Here is a 20,505-nt window from a genome sequence, read left to right as displayed (position 1 = left end):
AAACTAAGATAGCGGTATCACATAGACCAACTGCTCCCATGGGAGAACGCACCGTGCTGTATGCCGGTTAAATAGCTCCCATTGTTGGCTTTGATAATGTGCACCTTTTTAAAAATGCTTCGAGTAAAGTTTAATTGCGCAAAAGTAATTATTCATTCGTACGTACAATACGAATGTGTGATGGAGAGAAAATACGGGCGGTTCTGCGGGCTGGCTTCGCGGGATTCAAGATTTTTAACGATTTCTCCGCTGCTGAATTATCCACAGACATGCGAGACAGAAGGAATCGAGAAAAAATTTCCCTCTATGACGTTTCAGTGCTTCACGTGAAATACACCTCTAATCGACCCCTCAAAAAGCCACCACCCCGCATCGTTATACCGATGCGCCCCCATCTCAATCTCCTCCCTCGTACTCGAAACGTGCGAGGTAACGCGCGCGTACAGCGTTCCACCGGGCGAAATTAAATTAGAAGGAAAATATTCGGTGTGCCGGCCAGCGCTTTTGTACGTGCACCGAGATAGCAAGAATAAAGGCCCGCAAGTGTACTCGTGTGCGTGTGTGTGCGCGTATGTTCTCATAGTAGAGAGAAAAAGAGAGAAAATACATACGTGCCTGTACGTTCGAGTGATGCAACCACTAGAAACGTACCAATCCACCGGCTCTATTCCGCGCGAGACTCGACCTTCAACCCTCGACCGTCCTTTCCTCCCCACTATCCATCTTTGTCGTTCACACGGGACGTTTCAGATGTACCGCGTTATCTCTCATTCTCTCCTCACGTTCTTCTGCACCCGTTCCACATCCGTGCAATCCCGACGACGCATCGGAAATGTCATGTCATCCCAAATGAGTTTGCAAATCCAAATTCTCAATCCTGAAGAGCTAATTCGCCATCGCGTTTTTCTTTTCTCGAAATCTAATATTACATTACATGCATCTTCGGGCGTAATGAGATGAAGAATATTTATTCAAGTCTATTAATCGTATCTTAATTGCGCTATGAAATCCGCTGAACGATAGCAACAATAAAATGTGACTTCTCTCGATTGCAGTTCTCTTGGTGCAAGGTTTGGGAGCGTCGGAGCCAGCCGAGTCGAACGCAACCAGCACCGTTTCAGAGGATGACGCAGAGGAGTTACTAGAAAATATGAACCTGACGACATTCAAGGAAAGGTACCGAAGGCTGATACCCTACATGACTTTTTACGTGTCTAACAATTACCTGCAGAACCAAGCTATAGCGCAGAATTACGCCAAGGAGCTGTCGACCACCCTACCCCGAAAACCACCACCGCCACTGCCCTCTCTGATCCGACTTGGCATACCGAGGCGAGGCGGTAACAAGTATCGCATCAATTTGCCTAACCAGGATAAAAAGTTCATCCCATCCGTGCAATTTGACCCCAGAAACATCGGAGGCGACAATGACTATTTTGCGCCAGTCAAGTACACCACCAAGATCACCTACGTCGACTATTCCACTCCGTCCTATCAGCTCTATCAGGCGCAAAGAGCCTATCCCGAGATTACCACGCCTTCCAGTCAGATCCTGTACAAAGACAATCGATACTTTGTCGCCGACAGACCTCTGCGACCACCTGCCCCCGTACGAGAGCAGTATGTGGTCAAGAAACCGCTGATCAATCCGCAGAACGATTACGAGCAGGATTACGGGATTACGAGGCCGCCGAGCGTCGCCGTCAGTTACGCTAACAAGGACTTTGAGAGCTTCCGATACGCGCCAGTACACGCAAATGTGCAACAGCAACTCACACCATCAGGTCAGATCTACCGAAAGCCGAATGTGAATTTGAATAATATAATCGACGGCTACCAGTCCGAACGACTACCGGAAATATTGAATAATAAAGACAACATTGACGATAACATCAAGGCACTCGTGGAGATACTCGGTATATTGCACAACACACGACAGGAGAATTTTCCGCAGCCGCAAGAACCGCCGTTGCCGTCGCCACCACCGTCGCCACCACCGTCGCCACCCAGATTAGTCAGCTACAACAGGTATAAACCGAAAACGTACACGCGGCCGAAGGTGATTACCGAGACGAGATTCCAGGTGACACCGAATCCCCTGTTGATCACTGATGATCCCGAGCGTTACAAGACGACGGACGACGACGACGCGTCGAACGGGACGCCGCCGCAGCAGGATTATAATGTGAACAATGTAAACGATAAAAAAGTAGAATACTACGTTCCATACGTCCAGGATGTCTCGAACGCACAAAGGTATAGACCGATTCCTTTGTCTGATACTACTTCCACCGAGCACTCCTACGAGATTACGGAGGACCTCAGCGACGACATTCTGCAAGACGAACGATACACCCTGCCGATTTCTACTGAGGCGTCATCGTCGGGTAAGGGATACGTATCGCCGAACGAGGTCACCCGTCCGAAACCAAAACGGCCGCAAACTGCTTTAAAATACGGCGCAACGCGCGGAAAACCTCACGTCGACTATCCGGCGTACGCGGTTATACCGGAAACCAATTTCACTTGCAAGGATCAAAGGTATAAAGGGTTCTTCGGCGATCCGGCGACCAGATGCCAAGTGAGTACTATACATAAAACTATGTTTGTGGAATATTTCAGTTTTCAAAGGGCATTATAAATTTATAAATTCTTCCTTTCCTATGTTAGTTTTCCAGATATACCAATCATTAAGTTTGTTACATCCATGCGAGTTTATATTAATTAACATTTCTTCTCTCATTTTCTAGGTATGGCACTATTGTGATCTCAACGGCGGCAAGTCTTCATTCTTATGCCCGAACGGCACGATATTCAGCCAAGGCGCATTGACCTGCGACTGGTGGTTCAACGTAAAGTGCGAATCGACCATTCAGCTGTACGTGCTGAACGAACGACTGTACAAATACATTCTGCCAATTATGCCCAAGTTTCCCGAAGACTTTACCGGTCCGGAAGTAGATCGATACTTGGAACTCAAGTTCAAGGAAATGGAAGCAAAAATGAAGGAGAAGAAATTGAAGAAGCAGCAAGAGGAGAAGGAAAAGGAAAAGGATAAGGATAAGGAGAAGCACAAGGAGAAGAGCAAGTCACAGAAAGCGGATACGAAAGAAAACGAAGAATAAATGAACAGCGTTGTGCGCTAAATAACTCAGTCTCGACTACATATGACTCGTTGCCATTACAAACAACAAGGAACCTATCGCGGACTGCAGGGCCACAAAATTCCGCAGGACGCGGGAAGGCCTTACAGTCCCGAAAAAGTGCAATATGATAGAGTTATGACATATGATTTAACGATTGCGAGTATCACATCGCGCGTATAAAATAATAGGCTAGTTTATCTGTGTACGGGTATAAAGTGGCTGATGATATATACTATATAGGTATCTCTTGCGTATTTGCTCTAGTCATACGTGTGTGCACTATTTATAACCGAAAACGCTTGTCTGTTCCACGTCTATTTCACGAATGTTTTGACCTACATTCGATGAAACCTTTAGCGTATTTCTGTAACCATGTAACGTCAAATCGCACGCAATTTGTACGTTGAAACCGAAAACGATAAAAAAAATAGCAATATAGAAATTCATTCATTAGATGTTAAACATGTAGTTAATATTTTCACTGCACATGTAACGCAGGATAGACAGAAACCGGCCAAGTTCTGCCATTTGTCCGTAAATAACCATTACATGCCGATTGGTACGCGTGAAATATTATATTTAAAAAATAATCTGTTTATATTATATTTAAACTACATACTTTTATTGTGTTATTCGCGACGAGATGCGAGTGAGAATACTTCGCTTGTAATTTATCAAAAATCAAGAAACCACGATAAAATAGTTAGCGACTCTTTTAGCCTAGGTAAATACTAAACAACCATACGTTATTCCTTCTACTTAATATTTTGTTAAAAGTGTTAATAAATTTATTTATTTATCACTTCCTATCACATGTGTTTTGTTAGCGATTGTATGAATGAGCCTCTCCTCAGTAAAAGTACTCAATAAAAATAGGTACTCACCTCTCTTGCCTCGCCAACACGCAGCAACGTTTCCTCTAGGTTCTCGTAAACCTGGTCGAACTCGGACAGCAACGCTTCGTTCTGTCAATGGAAGATAACAGATCAGCGCATTTAAGTCTCGTACATCAATAATGTAATGAATCTCTTGTCATTTGAGTTAAGTATTACCAACCTTTTCTGCCAATGTCACGAAGTTGTGCAGCTTGTGCAAGTGCAGAGTACAGTTTGAGCATGCGGCCACATTACAGTCGCTGCAATAGTAGCTCAATGGTTCAGAACACTTTGGCGAACAGCTGTTCAAAATGCCAGCAGGACTGTCGGCACTTCCTTCAGTTATTGAGATATGTGTGTGGTTCTGTAGTGCTCTTCCATGAATCTACAAAAGAGAATGCAAGGTAAATGCAAGTTGTCAGATGCAATTGGCTTATTTGTTCAATTCATTGTGTGGATTTACTTTGGAGTAGCAAAGGAAACAGTAGAGAGCAGTGCACTGCAGGCACTTTACATTAGCTTGCTTTCCACATTCATGGCAAGACCCTACGGGGCAAACAAAAAGCAAAAATTAAGGATCTTCCAAAAGTGTTTGCAAAAGTGATCTTACTTTCTATAATTTGTTGATTTCCTAACCTTTCTTTGATATCTGGCGCAATCGTGTAGACATTCTATGATAAAACACAAAATCTTCATCCTCATTAGTCAACGGACGATGGTACGATGAAACAATTAATCCTAGTGCGTACAAATTTAATGGGAGCACATGTTCTTGTTTATCCCTGGTTGTAATAACAATTCTCTTCTTGCACAAGTCACAATTTGTAAAACTGCGGCTCTTCACGCATTTACTACATATTGAATGTCCACAATTCAGTAACAAGGGTAATTGGGCTTTCTTTGCTAGCAATCCCTTCAAGCCTAGTAAATCTGTAACAATTTTGACAAAGAATTTTCTATTTTAGGTTGACAAGTTATTTATTTAGTCACATTAGCTTTGTAACATCGCTTTATCTGTCACAGCAGCTCAACATATTGACTTCTATTCTAAAAAATCACACAAGAAAATATCATACATAAAATATTTGTTTTGGTATATAGACTTAAGAGAGAAGCTAAGACAGTATGGAGACTAAAAAGAAAGTCACTTTAAGATCTAGCTGATTAAAAACATTTAAAATAAGAATATGTTGTTATGGATAGTACTCTTTAAGATATGTAGTTAAATGACTTAAACATTATTCTCTTATTGTTAGACGAAACAGTTTGTAATAATGCTGGAATATTAAAACAATTTCATATCTGTATGTGTGTGTATGTATATGTATATACACACATACAAGCTCCACATATCGCTTTTCTAACAAAAACATCACAATCAGTGAAGCAAGAGTAACTCGAGTCACGAACACTGCGAAATAGATTTAGGGTTAGGTGGAACTCTAACCTCCTCAGCACTCGTTTTCGATTACGCGTATTGTCCGATAAAAGACGATTCGTACGATTTTTGCGAGCACGATTTAACATCGACATCGTGCACTACGTGTGCTCGAGGAGAGTCGTTCCCGTCTCGGGCTTTTCATAATATAACGCCGGTATTTTAATCAAGGGATACCGGCGAATCAATAATGACTTGGCGCGCGCCAAGCATGCCGGCATCAGGGATACCTGGTATATAAAATTTGCGCAGGCAAACGGTGCAAGCCACATTCTTCAGCTTCGTGTCGGGGATACTGTAGCACGGCGATGAGTCGCCCATCGACACGTATTCCGGGAATATCGTCAAGTTGCGATCCATCGTGTGACGCACCAGTTGTTATACGACTATACGTGTTACGCGTAACAAAGATCTCAACCGGCTATTAACCCACACTCGCGAATTCTTAGCGCACTTCTACCGATCAAAGGCACACGTATTACCTCAAACGCACGTTTGAACTGATATTCGCACTTCTTTCATTCCTCACTCTACCCGTGAGCACTTGCTGGCGCTACTTATCTTTCCCGCTCCTTTGTTCGCCCAATCATATCGTTCGCTTGTGATTGTTGGTGTCGCCTCTAATCTATCGCGCATCTATTAACAGCAATTGTTTTTAATTAATAGCATTAATTAATAGTGCTATTAATTAAGAAATACAATTTTAATAGTCTATTTATAGCATATTTTAATTATAAATAAGAAACTTTTTATTATAATTAAAAAAGACTATACATTAAAAAAGAAACTTATTTCGAAAACTTAAATCATGCATAAAAAAATCAAGCATAAAATTATTAGAGGAATTAGAATTAAATCAAGCATAACAATATTTAAGAAATTATTCTTGCTATTAAAAGGCGGGCCAAGGATTTCGGCTATTTCATGCCATTCATTATATTTTGAATCAGTATACTGTGCAACTTGCATTTCATAATATCGATCGCCTTTCAATTTCAAGTATTAATGTAATTCAAGTTTTAATGTAATTTAAACTTCCTAATTTTTAACTAATCTAGCTTTCGTGTTTTATGTTTACCGCGTCAGCGTCACATCCGATCACATGATTATCACGTGTCTGTCGTCGCGTTAAAGGTCGGCACGCCGTTGACCGAGATTGCGATTATCATTGAGACAAAAATGTACAGCACTCTAAATTTTACTCTTCAAAATCGCAATCTTCCGTCGCAGTCTGAACACGAGGATCGAATCGACGCTGAAATTCACGATGCCGACGCGATAATCCGGGGGCGATCTGGGCGACCGATGCTGCCGCCTGGCGAGCGATCGGGGTAGCCGAGTCGCTTCGCATCGCGCGAGCCGAGCGAACGTATGCGCGCGCATACGCGCTGATCTCGCGATCCGGACAGAGATGTCGCTGCGGATTCCGCTGGCGCGACTTTGCCAAAAATGCAAAAAGGTCGGTAGGCAGGTAGATAAAGCGGACGATGCTATGTCGGCTACATCCGCCTAGGTCTAGGCGCGGCCCGGTCGCCGGCCGCGCGAGGGCCCGTTATGATCCCACCCAACAGCGAGCGATCGCTCGAGCGAGCAGCAGACTCGCGAAGCCGCGCCGGGATGCTTACGCCTGCCTTCTCCTTCCGCGACGGAAGGGGCCCCCCGATTCTACGCCACGCTGCACTCTTGCTGCGCGCGTTTCGTGTCAATCATCGCCGCCGGCGCGATGAATGAGAGGATCGAGACAATTCGCGTCCTCTGAGAGCGTAACCTTTCGATTTTACGCGTCATTAACATCGCAACGGCCGAATACATGGAATACCTCCGGCCATCACTGCCGCGTCTATCGCCGTCGATCGATCGCGCGATTCCGCGCTAACTTTAGTCGCTTCCGTCGTTCCCGCGGTGCTCCTCGCTTCGCGTTTTCGAAGAAACTTGGAAATTAAATTTCCGTTCATCGAGGCCCAGTCGTCGTCGTCGATCGGAGGCGATTCTCTGCGGCCGAAAGCTGCCCGTTTTCGAGCGCGATACGGAAACACGGAGAAGGTATGAAATTAGACTATGAAAAATCAGAATGATTGTTATTATACGATCTGTCGTGGCGTATCGAGTGCTGCCCGAGGCAGCGAGTTCCCGAGCAGGTGTAAAACAGGCTCGAGACGGTCATCAAAACGGTTTTTCGCCATGGAATGACGTAAAGAGGCAAATCGCATGTGCGAACGTCCTTCCGTGCGATCACGCGAGTGCGCGAGTAGCGGGAAACGCGGATTCGTCCTGCGGGAGGTCCTGCGGGACGTCGATGGACGCGGTTCGCGCCGTATTCTCGATCTCTTTACGTAATCGACGCGGAAGAGCGAGACGGAGGAGCGGTGGAGGAGCAGCGCGCTCACTCGACTTGCTCACTCGCTCGCGAGAGGTCCCATCTCCATCCTCCTCCTCCTCCCCGTCGCCGTTCTGTTGCCTGAAACAACAGCCGCACGGCCTCTTTGGACTAGGCGAACGAGCGAGCGAGTGGCCGAGCGAGGGAGCGAGTAAAAGAGCGCAGGCAAGGTCTAGGCTGGCTGGCATTCAAGGTCGCGTTGCGGAGCGCAAAGCCCGGATCTATCCCCGCCGCGGGTGTATCGTGCCCTTCGCTCCTCGCTGTCTGAATGTGTCCGTCTCTTTCTCTCTTTCGCCGACGGAAGACTTCTCCTTTTCTCCTCTTTTTTCTCCCTCCCCCCTTCCTCCTCCTCTTTTCTATCCACCTCCTCCACGTTCTCTGTCTTTCTCTCTCTTTGTTTCTTCGTCTCCTTGCCGACACACTCGCTCCCTCCTCCGCGAGACGTTCTCCGTCTCTCTCGCGAGTCGCGACCCGCGGCCGCGCGTGCAACATCGATTTAGCCATAAAAATTCCCTGCGCTCGACTCTATCACTCGGCTATTATTTCCTGCCCGGGCTGCCGACGTAGGAGACGCGGGGCGGCGCGGCGCGGAGCGGAGCGTTCCGCTCCCGGAATTCTCTGCTCTGTAAACGCGCGGCGATGGAAGACCTCGGGGCCGTCTGGTACCGCGTCGCGCGCGAGGAACGAGGAAGCGCGCGAACATTGTGAGCGTCTCCGCGCGGCGGGAATGAGCGAGGAGAGGAGGCGACAAGGAGATAACCGCGCGAGAGAGATCGCGATCGTACGCGCGCGTATATACGAGCGCGATATCGACGCTCTCGTGCGCGCTCGGGCTCTCATAAGGAAACGAACGGAAGCGAGACAAATAAGATACCAGCTCTCCGACGATAGTCGACGGCTGATTCTCTCGTGCGCGCTGGCTCGTTTGCTCGCTGCAAAGATGAAAGGGCGTATCAGCTATTAGGTCCCGTTACGTACCACTACATCGACGAGACATTAGCGGCATTAGGCTCGTTCTACTCTCTTTCTGCTATGTAACACCGTTCGATTTTACGCGCAAAAGTAATCTTTCGCATTTATATCTCGAATTATTATGTGCAGGGAAGGTACATGGAGGATGGAATAAATAAGTTTGGTTATTTAAAAGAGATAATTTTGCGAATATCTGGTAATAGGACTTCGTCAAACTAATTTGCAATATTCACGTATTTATGAGTAGATTTCACGTGATCCCGCGGTTTTTCTTTATTCATACATGTGTAATAGTTGTATGAAAATTTATTTTGTATCATAATAAAAATAATGGATCACACACATGGAAGAGAGCATCAATCAGGTGTAAACGATGATGGTATTAAATATCCAGAATATTCTTGGATCCAAAAGATGTATTCATGAATATCTATTATTTATACCGCGAAGGGTCAACACGTGTATCTCCTTCTGCGCATAAAGAATTACACAATTAATTTAAAGTCTGAAATTCTTTCTCTTTCTCTCTTGATTTGGCATTTTGTAATCTCGAAAAGTCCGAAAGAGAGGCCGTGTCTTTTTCGTCGTAAACCCGGAAACATTTTGCCTGCACTAAAGGGACAGCGCTGAAACCTTCCTCCCAGCCTCACTTTACCCCTCTGTAGAGCGGGTATATAACTACGGTAGAGCCTGGCCGGGTTCTAAATTCAATTCCGTTGACCTAGATTAGGTGCTACGTGACACGATGGAAGTTCGCAGTTGACTCTCTCTCTCCCCCCCCCCCCGTCTCCTCTGTCCTTCTCTTGCTTTCACCGGATTTTCTCTCGTATTCTCTCTTGTTCTCTCTCTCTCTTTCTCTCTTGAATGAGAGCTCGCTAGATTCGTCCTTTCTCATGCACGAAAGTAAATTCAAATACAAGAGAAAATGATTCTTTATTCATAATAGAGAGATATTTTAATTTCAATGTAAATCGCCTTTTTCAGCAGAAGCTAGTAAAATTTCGAAAAACCTTACGTAGGGAAACCAACGTATCGAGCCATTCAGAACTTTTTCAGAGGTATCAGAGAGCCTTTTTGTTTTATTCGACGTTTTCCCGTCCATCGGGAATTATACGGTTCTTTTTGTGACATTCAAACGGTCGAGAGGGATTTCTTCTCTCGGAACCATCATTATCGTCACCGTCGGGGGTATTGCGATGCGAAAAAGATCGGAAGAGGGGTGCAGCGGAAAATCGATGAATAATTTTGTAGCAGTGGACGGGCAAAAAGCCATCGATTGAAATTTTCATCAGCCTTTCGCGCGCGCGACCGCTCGATTATTTATTCACGGAATAACGAATAGGCAAGCGAACGACCGCGATGAGCAAGCGAGCGAGCGAAGCGAACGGAGCAGCGAGAGCATAAAAGGCGATGTCTAGAGTCGTTTGAGACATTATGAACCGTTTACACGCCTTCGCTGTGAAACTTTAAAACGCATTTAAACCTCGGCACGTTCGGACACGAATCGAAAGCCGAGAGAGAGGAGAATGCGCCGTGCCGGCCGCGCGTCCTTTCTGATACGCGCTCTCTCGCCTCTATTTTTCATGCGAAAACGCCGCAGTCTCTCGCGAAATATAGTTAATAATTAAAAAACGAGAATGAGAGAGAGAGAGAGAGAGAGAGAGAGAGAGAGAGAGAGAGAGAAATCAAGCTGACGTGTGGTTGACGTTAGTTCACATGGTGCACTTTCCGGTGTGCAATATTTATCACGCTTGGATATTACTTTGGTGCTCGCTTCTATCGAAGCGAGTGTCGGAGCACGCTTTAAATTCATGCGGCAAAATGCGAGTTCCGTGGAAGGGCACTAGTACTTTGTACGCGGTTTCGAACGACGGAATCGCATGGGCTTCGCGTTATATACGGCATCCGTTTTTGGCGAGTAGTCTTGAGACTCCTCCGTGGCGAAAGAGCGAGAAGAGGAAAGGAACGGCGGCGGCCGCGAGATCCTGCCGACGAACGGTTTTGCGCAATCCCTGGCCTTCCCGTCCTCCTTTTCAGCAAATAGCTACCCGGCAAGAAATCTCCAACTCCAACTCCGGATGTTGCGAGCGTATGGCGATGTGAATATTACATCTACATGCAGCCGCATCTAGGTAACAGCTTCTATCGAGGAAGACAAAATTAAATCGATGGATTCTCGTGCGGAGAATTTACGTTCTCTCCCGTTTTGAGACAATTTTAAACTTTCTCGGGAATCCTCGCAAATTCTCAAAGACTGTCCAAGATTGTCGAAGTTTCTACATCGTGCGCTATGTCTCTTCTCGGTCCCTGACTTTCTAAAAATTCCGTTCCGCTCGCTCCCTCTTATAATTTTGATTAAATAGAATAGCGCCTTTAATTAGTAATAACGAACAAATTTTCTTTCTGTAAACGTTCAAGTACGTATCACAGAAAACGGTTATATATTACCTTTATACGGTGATGTGCTCAAGTCTCCTGAAATTCTGAATTCACCATTGATCCTGTGCCCTTAAAGGTCAGCGATATCGGTCAAGCGAAGGAAACATAGAAGCCGAGAGCTCTCTCGTCTCGTTTGAGCGACAAGCGCTCGCCGTATGCGGCCAGCAATCCTTACAGGTGTAGAGAGTCACACATGTGCGCACACACGCGCACGATCCGTACACGGTAACCTTCCTCTGTATCTAGTCCCGTTCCTCGGCTAGCTATAACCAAGCCGAGAGCATTTCCGGGGTAGGTGGCGGGCGTCGGTCGGAACCGGTTGAAAATAAGGGGTCGTAGGGGGTGTGGGTGGCGTACACGTGTCGCGGCGGGGCGGTGCGAGAGCGAGACAGCGTCGGGGCGTTGGGTGCATCTCTTTCGCGCGCCCATGCCGCGGGGGAGGGCGAGCCCGGGGGTGAGACCGCTCGTGGGCGCGCGCGGGTATCAGGTCAGGGATGGAGCTACAAGTGGTGATAAACGAGGCCGAATCCTCGTTATTACCCATTGGGGAAGAGACTCCGGGAATTCCTGCGGAATTCTGAACGCGCCGACTACTTGCCGCGCCGTTTTTCCGGCTCGGCGATCCCGATCGAACTGTTGTGCTCTCTCTTTCTCTCTCTTTCTCCTCTTGCTCTCTCTCTCTCTCTCTCTCTCTCTCATACAAACACACACAGACTGCATGCACGCAGCATATTGTGTATCTTCGCGCATATTAGGCAGTCTACATTCCCGGCTAACTTTGCCGAAACAATCAGTGATCGCGCACATATCTCCCCGTATTAATCCGTACATGAATCGAGGGGGTGTAAAACGGAAACTCGCAAACTCACCTCGATGAGAATGGGGAGTGGCTTTATCATAGGTCTGTTCATTCCAACCACCGCTTTTTGCATTTTATGAATTCGAGAAAAGACGAACGTGCATCTGAGTCATCGAAAAGCGAAAGAGATAAAACGTGCGAAGCCCAATTAAAATGAACAGACTTAATGAGGCTTGCACTTTATTTTTATTTCCTACTTTCGCAGCTCTTAACACTACCGGAGAGTCTCTTGAAAATGTAATTTTAGCTATTATAATTATAATTTTAGCAATTTATGCTTATGCTCAATTCTTGAAAAGGTTGAATCATCAAAAATAATCGCCTTTACTCTTTGCATTTCAGGAAACAAGTGGTGAGTTTCTCCGAGTTCTTTTCGAGGTCGTTCCAAAATGATCGCGATTAATCTCCCGACACGTTTAACGGAGCCACGAGCTCGGACTTTTCTAGCGGCTACCTTCTTTTTGTAAGTGATAAAGGCGACTGAATGCCAAGTAGAATTAAGTGATGATTATTAGTACCAGACTTTTCCCCATGAATAACGAATGGTATGAATAATTGATAAATCACGTGGTGGCATGATGAATGGAGTGTATAAAAGTTTAAACGAAGTAAAAGACCTTTCCGCTCGTTGTGTTTCCTCTTTCTTCGTTTCATCATTTTATAAACAATCTACTATCATCCATTTTTATAACATAAAAGCGCTTTAAGACACGGGGGAGGAGGGAAGCGTGATCCACTAATTGTAAGTTCTTATAATTTCTCTCGCAAAAGCTTCCTCTGATATCCGATCGTAAAGGGTTGAACCTGTGAGAATATTTTGCGCGCGATATTATCCCAACAGCCGACGCTAGCAGAGCGGTGAATAGCGATTTCAAGATATTATTTCCGCCGCCATACCCTTTTATGTCCTTTTTAACTGTAACTTTTTAATACGTAACCTCGTATACATTTATTTCCTTTTCTTCCTGGCTCAGTTGTGTGTTGGCGTTCGTTTAAAACTGCAGAATTAATCCGCAAGACTTATGTGTAACGCGCACGTGACATTATGTATCGATCGTCCTGCTGGTAGCACGCAGAATGGAAAGGAAAATTTATCATAACGTGTACTGATCTATATCCGGACGGACTAATTAATTTTATGTGCAATATTTATTTATGCGATATCGATAGATTTTTATTTTTATATCTTTCTCCCTTGTACACGTCAGCGGATTTGACTGACGCGCGCCTAGATTTATCTATATTAATTCCAGAAGTAGTTTTATGCAGCGTATATTACACGCGCGATCCAGTTGTCACATGCAATGAAAAAATTCTAACGGTATACAACGCGATTTGTAATATCACTTTATTACTTGAATTTTAAATATGCTATATCGATGTATGCATTCTGCATGTATGCGTTAGCTTTAATCTTTTTTTAAAAATACTTTTGCTATATTTATAAATTATCGATATTTCAAAGATTTTAATATCAATGTTTTAAAACTGCAAAAGGGCGGAAATATATGCCAGTTTTATATAATTTTTTCAGACGTAGAAAAGACTATGCCACACATATGTACACCTGATACATACAATTTTAAGACCCCTCGCTTTTTATTCGCACTCGCGCTTTGTCGGTTTTTCGAACGTTTGGATTCGAACGCGCTTTCAAGACGTGGCGTTCTCGCACGCTGTCGTAAATCAGAGAGCGTTCGATTCAACATTGTTCTGACGGATGCTCCACTGCTTTGTCACACTTGAACGTCTTAAAAGTACGAACGATGAAAAGCGAGGAAAAAGGCAGGAAGGATCGGCCGAGTGTACGGCGGTAAACAAACAAAAGCTACGCGCAGGGATGGTTGGAGGAAAGAATAGCATAAAGAGGGGAAGGCGAAGGATTATGTACAGCCGTCATTGCCATTACCGACAATGTCGTCGTGTGGGTGCACCGTATTATTATAGGTATCCGCTGCGAAGCCGTACAGACGTCGCGTTAAAGTGCGACAATCGAAGAAAAGGAATCGTGGAGCCGCGAGTTCTCATGGAAAAGCGAGTCAGGAAAAGAAATGTTAGACGATGAATGACAAAATGTGGTGGAAAATATGCACAAGGACGCGAGAGAGAGAGAGAGGGAAGAGGGAGAGGGGGAGGGGGAGAGAGAGAGAGAGGAGGAGGGGAGAGAGAGAGAGAGAGAGGGGTAATCATGCAACTATCGACCACTTTTGCTTTGCCTTCGCCATCTCGTGTCTCGTAGTATCTCGGTCTTCGGGGTAGCTTTGCCAGAACTCCGGCAATCAAGAGAGCCGACATTCGCTATCCGGTGCCGGGACGGATCTGTCTGTGAAGAACCGGGAGGTCGCAATAAAATTGACGTTGAGAAAGAAAAGAGATGGAGTCGTTAATTTCCTCTCTAGCCTCCTTGGCTCGGCCGCGCTTGGCTCTCCTCGTCACCCTTTAGGGGTGCATATTGCAAGCCTGACTGTACTCTCTATGCTGAACCCGTCGTGTCCGTCCCTCTCTCTCTTTCTCTCTCCTTTCGCGTTTCCACGCCAGAAAAGACATTACACGCTCGACTTTAGAAGTTAACTGTACCGCCTTGATTTTCGAAATTGAACGTCAGCAAAACGTCTAACGTTTTCGATTCTATATGGAACAGAAAAGAACGTGATTCAGATTTCTGAACAAATATTAAGCGATAGTTTTATATTAAATATAGGTATCAGATCGTATATTATCGTTTTATTAAATATTGTACGGTGTTGAGTTAACGATATCGTTTAACAGCAGAATGTAACAGGGAAAACATCCACCGTCCATGTCCGTTGGATTAAACGAACCATTTCATTTAACGGACTCAACTCAGAGCGGCGACGTTTACCTTACGAGCATTAATTATTACGTGCTATAAAGTTGCCGTGTTTAAAATAAGAAGCTGGCTATTTACGACGCCACCACTCGCGTTTATACTTTGCTTTTCGCGACAGCACCTCGGATCGTAGTCCTAAGTACTCGTCGCTAATTAAGCTCGATTTGTTGAACGAAACACGGCGAGAAAGTGTCTGCGATCGTCATCCAGTAAAAGAAAAAAATGGAGGAATATTACACGATTGTTATTAACGGTCAGTAAAGCATGGCGGAGGCCAGATTTTAGGGGCGACCGGCCGTAAAACCGCAAGTTGAAAAATCGTCTACATTTACGTAATTGAATGATTGATTTCAATCGAAATCGGACGCTCGCGCGCGTCATTTAGTTTGAATAAATCATTCGATTGATGCGAACGTGCGTCTCCGGAAGCTCGCAATTGTCGACTGCAACCAGAATCCACGCCCTAGCAATCCCCGTCGTTATATTTTCGGCGTACCGCGAGGCCGATGTTTGTGTCCACGTGGACACCGAATTGGGAAATCAGTGAATGTTTGCGCGAGCCCTTTCGAGATTCATTAACGTGTGCTTTTCATGCCGGGATGAGAGCGAGAAAGAGAGAGAGAGAGAGGCGGCGTTTTCGGCATTTCGATGACGAAAGGTGATGACGGCGTCGTGTGATTTTCACCGCGGTCTACCAGAACCGTCAAAGTACGCCGATTCTACGGAAGAAAAGTCTCTTATGAACTCGCGCCGCACTCCCGGGGAGTAAATGACGGGGAGGAATTGGATCGTGTAATTCCGGCAGGAAACGAGGACGGAGATGGCCGCCACCCGTTGTCGCGGACGACGCCGAGCACGTGATCTTCCTCCTGCCGCAGAAACCGGCTACGAAATGCGCGCGATCGTTACACTTTGACGGCTCGCCGTGTAATTCAGTTACTCGCGGCACTCGTCGATTATTCTAAGCGAGCAAACGGGTATTTAGCCCTCGGTAAACCTCGGCAGGTACAAAACGGGAGCACGATATCGATCACGCGGCGGCGACGTTCTCCCGCGCGTTTGACGCGTTTCCGTCGCGAGCCCGACCCGCCGCGCGGCTCGCAAACGCAAAATAAGCTGACACGCGCGCGCGCGCACGCCGCCGATTCTTTGATGCGGTGTCGCGTTTTTGCAGAAATTGTTCCGGCTCTTCTAACAAAGCGGCCGCAGCAGTTTACAAAACGCTCGTGCACGCGATCCCAGCCGTGCGCCTCCCCCGTGCGCGAGTGCACCCGTTTATTTCGAATCGCCGTAAGGGCGGGAGGGGCTCGGAGCGCAACGACAGTTTTATATAGAGACGTCGAACGAATCACGACTGCATAAATTCATCACGGAATCGCAATTTCGTGTTGGCCGACCAGTTAGCAAACCGACGGGAACAAATCGATGCCCCCTGGGCCCAACAGCGGCAAATTAATATAGCTCCCGACAGCCTCCATCGATGATACGCAACAAATTGATGAAATGATTATTGCACGGACCGATATTATTAGATGTACGGGAAAAATAACTCCACGTGAAATTCCAATAGGTATAATTGATTGCGAAAAAGTTGTTACACAACGTACCCTTTAAATTTCATCAAGAGTTACGTTTGTCTGGAATTCCACGGGTGTTTCGGAATTGTAACACGCAAAACACGTAGACAGTCACGTGTCCGATATATTTTGACGAGAAAACTCAAACGTATACTCTGATGTCTCAAGTTTCTGGCCATTTCCCACTTTCATCCCCTTCGGCTGTATTTGTAACTGACACTGTCGTGGACACTCCGCAACAAACATGTCCAAGAAACAGTTTCGAAAAAAGTTGCCACCGCTGTCTACTATCTGCAGTCATGCTTCTCCCGGTATTACCCCAACTGTTCGGTCAAATATTGACAGGACAGCGATTCGTTACCGCATGGACAGCGCCGAGCTTGAACGGAACTTTCGTTTAATATTCCGCGGTCGTTGCGGGGATTCGTTCGTATAACTGAACCGGTTGAATAAAATCGCCAGTTCATTGTTCATCGTCAGGAGAGTCTGATCCCGTTTTACGGTATGCCTCGATGACGACGTCGACAATGATACCGAGAGCACCGCCGGCGCGGCGTCGAGAGAAGGCTCCTAGGTGTCGGGGCTTCCATTTTCCATTGTTTCCGCCTGCAGGTCGCGCGGCTTGTTTTTTTCTGCTCTCGTCGTTGGGGAGCTTCCTCGGTAGCAGCGAACCGTGCTGTCGCCGGCAGGATGGATCGCAGAATCGCGCGACGAAGAAAGAAAAAAAACACGGGTGGAACGGAGGGAACGAAGGGAGAAAAAGAGTGCCCTGCCGAGAACGAAGGGTACGGACGCGACGATTAAGTGAAAAGCCCGTGCTCAATTTGTGAAAACCCAGGCACACCCTCTCGCTAGCTAGGCGCTATAACATCCCTTCGATATACATGGTTCTCTTTATGGCATAGAGTCTATGCAATCACAGTCTCTTTCAAGTGCTCGTCATTATGTTATTAAGCATGTCGACCAATATTCTTGTGTGTCTTCTTACAACCGTACTTATCTATCCCCTAGCTCCCCTAGCTCCTTATAGAACCTCGATAACTAATTGTCGTCTCCCCGAATTCATGAATTCTAAAAGTCGCAATGTCTACGATTTCGTATCATACTCCTCTAAGACTTTTGCGCCCCTAAATCTATATAGGACCTGAATTCTTTAAACCTTTAATACCTCGGGATATATAGGTAGTTTCTTCGCAGCGCGAAATCACGGCTGAGTGAAAGCCGCTACGACGCGTGGATCACGCTGCAGCTGTCCTTCTCCATCGCTTCCGTCCGCTCGTTTCCGCCCTCCCCTCTTCCTTCCTTCCGTGTGCATACCCTCCACTACTTCCGCCCTGGTTTACACGTACTTACGAGCTGCTAAGCCTCTAAGCCTGCACTTGACGGCTGGTACGTAGTAGGTACTCGACCGCCGCACGGAAAAGCTTGCGAAATTTATTAAAGCTCGAGTCCCGACGGCCAAACGAAAGATTTCATCTGAATTTATACCATCAGCCTGTGCCGCTTAAGCCGACTCGCCTCCTTCCTTCGGCGTTCCACCCTTCTCTCCTTGGCTGCACTGCGCGGTTTCTTTCTCCTTCCGGCGGCTCGTCGACGCAGTAACCCGACTACTTAGCGATCTCATTGCGAATGCATCTTAAATAAGACATCCGGACGTGGCGCTGCTTTTACTAAGGGATGCGGTATTACCGCGTGAAACGAGCAAAATATCTCATTTTCCTAACTAGAGTTACCGATTAGGGAAGATCATTTATTATTTCTTCTACAGTTTAGTCACGTCAATTTTATTAAGGTGTCGCGGAGTTGCCGTTCTTAAATTTAGCTCTAGCTTTCTTAGTGGTGCAATATTTACCTTATTTTCACAGAGGCGAGGTAGTTCTCAGTTTCGCCAGAAGTTAGATCTCTCTAATAATTTCATAAAAATTACGGGCAAATTTTCGTTCTATGACTCTTCTATGTGTAGATAAATTTAAATATTTACCTGGATTGTTTATTCACCATTTATGTTTAAAAGATCTGCAGATAATAGTTTTCGACTCCATGTTTTTCTAATCACTTGATCATTTAAATCGTGTATTATATTCTTTATGAATTTATTTCAACACATTAGAGTGTAGCGGATGATATTTTGTCTGAAGCACTTGAGCGCTTGAGAAGCTTTACCCTAGATCAGGCTGACAAGAGGAAGCGGCAGTACGCACGTGTGAGTAGTATCTAACCACTCATAGCTGGAAGCGCGCGTGACAGTTCTGTAATATTAACGTAATACAGGGAGTTGCCGTTAACGCGAGCTTCACCGTTAGACACGTCGTCATCGTCGTTGTGCACCACGAGGACGACGCATCACTGATGAGACGGTGCATACAATGTTTAATTAAAATAATATCATAAAAAGGAGGGGGTGCTCTCTTACGACGATTTATCATTTGGCAAGTATTTTCGCAACACGAAACAGGGTAACTGGTTAGCTACCATAAAACGAGGGACGGCATTACGTTTTGTAACTCCGCTACAGACGTAAGCTAAGTCTTAAGCCTGGAATAATTGCGGCGCGCTACGGCGTGCAACCTCGTTTAGTTTAGTTCACTCGTAGATCTCTCATTGCGAAGAAGTGTGATGTAGAAAGAGAGAGAAAGGAAGACGCTAGAGGATTAAACGAACATCAACATAATTCAACATAAATATTTTGTCCTTAAATAAGTGAATTTTTAAATTTTACGCGAAAGAGTGTTAAATTTCTTACGTGAAAGAGCTCTTTTAGTCAGATGACATGTATGGATCCTACATTTAATCGTGTCCTTCAAATACGTAACCCCGTATATTTTCCAACCTTAGAAGTACTTTGGGTTTCATCATTTTTCTACAATCGCATAAACAGCGGGAGAGCGCAGCGAGCGCAAAAATGTTTGATGTGGAAAGTACATTTGCCGTTCGTTATATAATGTGCTAAGTTGTCTGCTGGTAAGTGAATTTGTTGCAAGGATGCTAGATAGAGTGACTCGGAGCACAAAGCGTCTCAAGATAACGGAATTACACTCGAAATTGGCGATGCATTACGCTCGAAAGGCTAAAACGTGTATCGAATTTCCGACGGAGCTCCGCGTGACTCTTGGTCGTTCTTTATAAAATTATTACAGAGACTAACTCCCTCATCCGCAAGGGCGTAACAAACTTATCCGAGGCAGCGATCGTTGTTGGACGAAAAAATTGACACTGATTTGAACTAATTGAAGGAATGAAGAAATTTGCAAAAAGCTTATTGGAAAAAGGGATGCGAAATCGATAATGACAGCCGTTACATAAAGGGTTTCCGGAACGACGATGTGACCGCGTCGCAGGATCGATTTATCGATCGCCGTCCGAGAGAATGCCTGGCTACGGAAGCTGAATATCTTCCTGGCTCCTTACAGCCGCGAACGTGCCAGGAACTCCAGGATGAAAACCGCCGGTGACGTTCCCGGCGGTCGGTGCAGGATATGTAGCTGCGGGTGCGACGGCCGGACCCGGTATTGAGAGCACGGTATACGGTTCGACGAAGATAAATGCGCAGGCCAAGCGGCGGAGACTGAGAAACCTCGGTGACGGCGAGCAGGAACGGGCAGGAGGTGAGAAAGACGGCGTACACGAACGCGAGAGGGACAGACAACGGACAAAGTGGGGGTGGGGTGAGAGAGAGAATTCGCGGAAGGACGGGCGTTGCGTGTTCGCGAGGGTGCGTGGAGAGTGGCGGGCGATAAGGTAGGACGGGAGGGTGAACATTCGTGTGCAGGTGCACAGGAGAGGATCCGCGTACGGGCGGGTGAGTTGTGCGTACCAATCGGCGGGTGCAGAGTACGTCCGCAGGCACGCAGGAGGAGGCGAAAACCGGGCACAGCCCCAGGAGCGCGGAGGCTTCCGCCATACGGGGCAAAACCGCCCCACGCCGGACCCGGGAACCGGCGCGCGTCTAGTTGCGCTGGGTGGCGCGCGAA

The 20,505-nt window shown here is 46.2% G+C and overlaps 3 protein-coding genes across 7 annotated transcripts in view; 2 read left to right on the top strand and 1 right to left on the bottom strand.

Annotated features, from left to right (window-relative positions):
• LOC105282051 overlaps positions 1–3,955 on the top strand; it is a 58,478-nt gene extending 54,523 nt beyond the window's left edge. For all 3 annotated transcript variants that reach the window (XM_011343759.2, XM_011343748.2, XM_020032392.2), the window contains exons 2-3: positions 1,056–2,581; positions 2,751–3,955. In XM_011343759.2, the coding sequence (XP_011342061.1) occupies positions 1,056–2,581; positions 2,751–3,125 (1,901 nt within the window). In that variant the 3' untranslated portion in view covers positions 3,126–3,955. The remainder of the gene's footprint in view (positions 1–1,055; positions 2,582–2,750) is intronic.
• The window catches only part of LOC105284340 (tudor domain-containing protein 1), a 162,438-nt gene extending 155,802 nt beyond the window's left edge, over positions 1–6,636 (bottom strand). For 2 of the 3 annotated variants that reach the window (XM_026970363.1, XM_026970364.1), the window contains exons 1-6: positions 6,538–6,636; positions 5,690–6,095; positions 4,658–4,951; positions 4,485–4,567; positions 4,203–4,406; positions 4,031–4,111 (exon numbers count right to left, since the gene is read on the bottom strand). In XM_026970363.1, coding sequence (XP_026826164.1) covers positions 4,031–4,111; positions 4,203–4,406; positions 4,485–4,567; positions 4,658–4,951; positions 5,690–5,819 — 792 coding nt within the window. In that variant the 5' untranslated portion in view covers positions 5,820–6,095; positions 6,538–6,636. Of the gene's footprint in view, positions 1–4,030; positions 4,112–4,202; positions 4,407–4,484; positions 4,568–4,657; positions 4,952–5,357; positions 5,454–5,689; positions 6,096–6,537 lie in introns of those variants that run through there. The other variant, XM_026970365.1, reaches the window with a different exon arrangement.
• A 678-nt stretch (positions 6,637–7,314) lies between these two features.
• The window catches only part of LOC105282109 (protein tramtrack, beta isoform), a 75,214-nt gene continuing 62,023 nt past the window's right edge, over positions 7,315–20,505 (top strand). Inside the window, exons 1-2 of the mRNA XM_011343861.3 lie at positions 7,315–7,502; positions 12,449–12,458. The gene's annotated coding sequence lies outside the window, so the exon portion shown is untranslated. The remainder of the gene's footprint in view (positions 7,503–12,448; positions 12,459–20,505) is intronic.

The sequence above is a fragment of the Ooceraea biroi genome, chromosome 6, assembly GCF_003672135.1.
Source record: "Ooceraea biroi isolate clonal line C1 chromosome 6, Obir_v5.4, whole genome shotgun sequence".
Lineage (NCBI taxonomy): Eukaryota > Metazoa > Arthropoda > Insecta > Hymenoptera > Formicidae > Ooceraea > Ooceraea biroi.
The sequence above is the reverse complement of the archived record's forward strand: the minus strand, read 5'-3'. Positions and strand labels throughout refer to the sequence as shown.